Source organism: Suillus discolor (assembly GCF_016758755.1).
Source record: "Suillus discolor strain FC423 chromosome Unknown F5147scaffold_42, whole genome shotgun sequence".
Taxonomy (NCBI): domain Eukaryota; kingdom Fungi; phylum Basidiomycota; class Agaricomycetes; order Boletales; family Suillaceae; genus Suillus; species Suillus discolor.
In genome coordinates, this window is record NW_024541289.1 from 194,375 (window position 1) to 198,722 (window position 4,348).

Genomic DNA, 4,348 nt, shown 5'->3' on the forward strand with positions numbered 1-4,348 from the left:
GTCATCCCTCATCATCCTCCAGAGGCATGTCACGGCCAATCACTCCTGACACCTACAACTTCTCAGGCCTAGACGCTTCATGGGTGCCTGTAGATGGTGGGGACTTCAGTCCTCACTATGAAGTTGGTGATCTACATGACTTGGGTTTGCCCAAGACCCGGATTATTCCCCCCACGCCTCAGGCTGCTAAGGCCATACCCCAACCATCACTTGGTGCTCCCGCTACTGCACAAGACATGTTCCAGGACAATGGCAACGAGGAAGGATCCTCAGGAACTGCGCTGGTCGGACGCCGAACGGATGAGGTGAATGGTTTGTTAGACGAGCAGTTCAAGGTCATCGATGACATCTTCAACAACCTTGTTGCGAAAACTGGCTTACCTCTACAGCAAATATCTCACGCATATCACAAGGCTCGTGGTCGGATTCATTCCGCCTTCAATCATTGGAATGTATATGGGCACTACTTGAAGGTGAATCGAACACAGGAACTACGGAGGCTCGGCAAGGATGTTGGCACTGATAACGCCCAAATTACATCAACAATCCGAGGTGAATGCTATAAGGTGTTCCAACTTGCTTACCCAGATACATGGCAAGACATCCTCGAGGTGTTTGAGGAGGCTGAGATGACGATAGGCGGGCCTCAAACAGTCTCTCAGTGAATGCAAGACTTTAATAAGGTTTGGAAGAAAGTGACAAGCACCATGCGTCTCACATTTATATCTGATTCATTGTGCAGAGTACTGACATCGTGACATTTAATTGTATCTAGATGGACTCAGCCTCCGCCAAACATGGCTTTGAAGGAGTGTTCATCATCTGCAGTAAGGTGGTCAATCAAGATGCGTCGCTTGGGCACATACACACGACTCCAGGTGCAGAAGATGTAAGTTGTTCCTCTGCTCTTGTATATTAGGCCCTTACTCCATGCCCTCAGTTTTGGGCCACGCGCTGCCTTGCAGATGAAGATATAATGATCGGGCATCTAAAGGCACATGTTTAGTAAGTCTACATCCATGTACCAGGCTCGTTGGATTCTAACTCTCCTTCCAGCAACCTTGCATCACTCTCAGTAGCCAAGGGCATGCAGGCTGACAACGCATCAAGCGCGAAGGAGATTGAGCTGTCACGTAGATATACACCCTCCCAAGCATCCAGACAGCCCACCAAAGATGGACCGGAGGTTCTAGAGGTCCCTGACTCGGATGTTGACGACTGGCGACTCCAAGCTGACCATCTTCAATGTATCAAGGGCGGGATCGTTGCATTAGTCAGTGAGTATATGTCTCCCTCAATATTGTTGCTTGTCATTTTATTGACCATTCTCAAAAGGAGCTAGGTGGGAAACTCACCATTCGCTCTGGCCATTTCCCTTGGAAGAAGCTCCATGGTGACTTCGATCATCAAGGGTTTGTTATGGAAGGCTATCCAGAGGACGTTCTGATGCCAGGAGAGACGCGCTCTACCATTAGGAGCAAGGGTATCAATGATCTCGACAAAAGGGAACAAGTGATCCTTGCAGAGGCATTGAAGGCAGGCACGTTAGTTATCAAGCATTGTGGAAATGGGACCACAGGTATGTATTCATCAATCTATTATCAATATATACTGATCTCGTTACTAGATCATAAGGACAAATCTCAGAGCCACGCCGTCATCATGGGGGAGGCTCCCCCTCCAAACTCTATTCACTCCCAGGGCCGGCGGCTGCTTGCCAATGGGGTTGTGGATCGTGAAGGGCTGCCTGGCCTCCGGCCAAGTACAGCAACAACAAAAGTCAAGAAGTTTAAGCCATTGACGGGACAGAAGCCTGCACCCACTCAAACCCCCATTGTCATTGATGTCACTCCCCCTTCCGCCGCCGTACCTCAGAAGAAACTCGTAGTCTCAGTTGACGTCCCCCCTTCACGCCCTTTCAAGGTTGTCAGATACCCCAAATCGAAGGTGATGCCAGTGCCTACCAACACCATCGCTCATGATGATTCGGTCAAGGCGTCATCTGGATCTGAGGAAGACGACTCCGGCTCTGACTACGAGGAGAAAGCCGAATCCCACAAACGCAAGGCAAAAGCATCTGGGGGTGCTCACTATAAGCGCCGTGCTCCATCAAGTGACATCGAGCTGGCTAACTCACCGAAAGGGAAGAGTCGCGCAAAGGGAAAGGGGAGAGCACCTGGGCCCGCACACTATTCAGACAAGGCAACAACTAGCATGCAGAAGGGTGCACCCGAACGCTCTCATCAACCTCATTATCGCACTGTCATGTCAGATTCTGAAGGAGAGGGAGAAAAAGATGAAGTCATGGAAGAACCAAGTACATGAGCCTGACCTGCATACAATGTGCTGCCATTGACTATAATTTCATAGCTCACAAGCCTTTGCGACTCCGAGATGGTCCAGTAAATCTGGAGAAGATATCGGAGGAGGTGAAAGAGCGTCCAAAGCCGAAGAAGGTCCTTCCAGGTTCCACAGTGGCTGCAAGGCAGGTTGCATTTTACGAAGGTGGGATGATTGATGCGCGCGAAAGAGGCACAGGTGCCTCCGAGGAGCCAGTTCCAAGGACGGCGTATGAGGGACCTCAGACTGGTGGAGGCTCTGGAGCTACCAGCGGCGCCAGGGAGCTACCATCAAGGCCAATGCAAGAGTGTCATATCCCGCGTTCTGGACCTGGACCCGGACCAATCACACACATCATTTCCAGACTTCCGGATCCGGCCGACTTCTCTCTAATGTCCGGATCCGACCCATGTCTATCTTCCGTGCCTTATCCCTTTGTATGTTCCTCCTCCAGTTAGACTATACTCATTTTCCGTACCTCGTTTCATTTCTGCCTTTATTTTCCTATGTCTTCATCTCCGTCTTCATTTACTATTTTCCGATAGACTAGTGTTTGACTTTTCTATACGCTCTGTCCACAGCCTCGCATAGCTTCGGACTGCGCAGACTGACTCTCCGTTAAGTCCTCAGTAGTATATAAACCCTGTAGAATCTTTGTACTTCCTCAGTTTGAATATTATCTTAGACTCTGCTCATTCCCTTCTCCGTCCGACTTGAGTTCTCCTCTCGTCGTCCTCCGCTAGTCTTAGGATCGATTCCTATAGACTTCTCACCTCCGCCTCTACCTCTGGTAGTCCTCCGCTGTTTCCTTTCTAGTTCGGACATCGTCCGGATTAGTCTTATCCTTCATTCCCGAATGTCCGCCGGAATTCCCATGCATCGGACATCAGACTCCGGACTCGTCCGACAACCTCCGGACATTGTCCAACAGCCCTCGGAAGTTAGGGGCACATACTCGGGTAAGGGGCGCAGCGCACGAGCTGAAGCCAAGCCCTTCGGATCCGACCCTTGAGCACGTTCTTAACAGTATATTCGAACTCACACCTTACCGAGTATACTTACATTCATGGCACCTACAACCACTCAGACCAACTTCCACGCGGCGGGCTTAGTAACCGCCCGACGTGATTCTACTCCCATAGTCGATGCATTCACTAGCTTTTCACAGCGTCGCGCTAGTGCGCAGGGCGCTACATCCAGCATCTCTCAACTCATGAATCATCCGCACCCAGAAACCCCAACTCGCACACCAGCCGGATTCCTCCCGGAAAATGAAGATACTCCGGGCAGAGATCCGCTGGATGACGGGGGAGGTGACCTGGATGATGAACCTCCGGAAGACCCGACTGACGATGAAAATGAAGGTCTCGGTCCACAAGACTTGGTCTTCCTCTGCCTGTCTCAGGCAATCAATAACCTGGCGCGTAACAACCGCCGCTCCACTATCCCTGACGACTCCAAAATCAAAGTCTGAGAACCGGACACCTTCGATGGCACTGAGCCCCGGAAGCTCCGGGCGTTCTTTGTCCAATGTGAGCTTAACTTCCAAGCTAAGCCGAAGTCTTTCCGCACCGGCCGCGCTAAGGTCAACTTCGCGCAATCATACCTCAAGGGCATGGCCCTTGAATGGTTTGAGCTGGACCTCCTTTCGGATGATCTAGCAGATCGTCCGGAGTGGATGGATGACTACTCCGAGTTCATGTTAGAACTCCAAACTAACTTCGGACCTCACGACCCGGTCGGAGATGCGGAAATGCAGCTGGAACAGCTCTATATGCGCGATGGACAGTGCATCAACAAGTATGTTGTAGAATTCCAATGGCTCGCTTCCCAAGTCTGCGGTTGGGGCGACAGAGCTTTGCACCGTCAGTTCTACAACGGACTTCCGGCTCGCATCAAGGACGAAATCAGTCGTCAAGGAAAACCCACCACTCTGTCCCAATACAAAACCCTCGCCCAGACTATCGATGCCCAATACTGGGAACGCAAGGGAGAAGTCTCCCGCAAA

At 51.1% G+C, this 4,348-nt stretch overlaps 2 protein-coding genes across 2 annotated transcripts; both read left to right on the top strand.

The window, feature by feature from the left end:
* Nucleotides 1–287: 287 nt before the first annotated feature.
* On the top strand, nt 288–632 carry F5147DRAFT_529189 (uncharacterized protein; the record flags this gene model as incomplete). The annotated part of the gene is made up of 1 exon (XM_041430054.1): nt 288–632. A coding segment is annotated over one exon (345 nt), but the record flags the coding sequence as incomplete, so codon positions are not given.
* A 143-nt stretch (nt 633–775) lies between these two features.
* On the top strand, nt 776–3,352 carry F5147DRAFT_775755 (uncharacterized protein; the record flags this gene model as incomplete). Its single annotated transcript, XM_041441768.1, has 7 exons — nt 776–889; nt 941–1,005; nt 1,057–1,273; nt 1,336–1,579; nt 1,628–2,317; nt 2,371–2,777; nt 3,026–3,352. 7 exons carry the CDS (start codon nt 776–778, stop codon nt 3,350–3,352), a joined length of 2,064 nt encoding a protein of 687 aa, XP_041290750.1.
* Between the last annotated feature and the right edge of the window lie 996 nt (nt 3,353–4,348).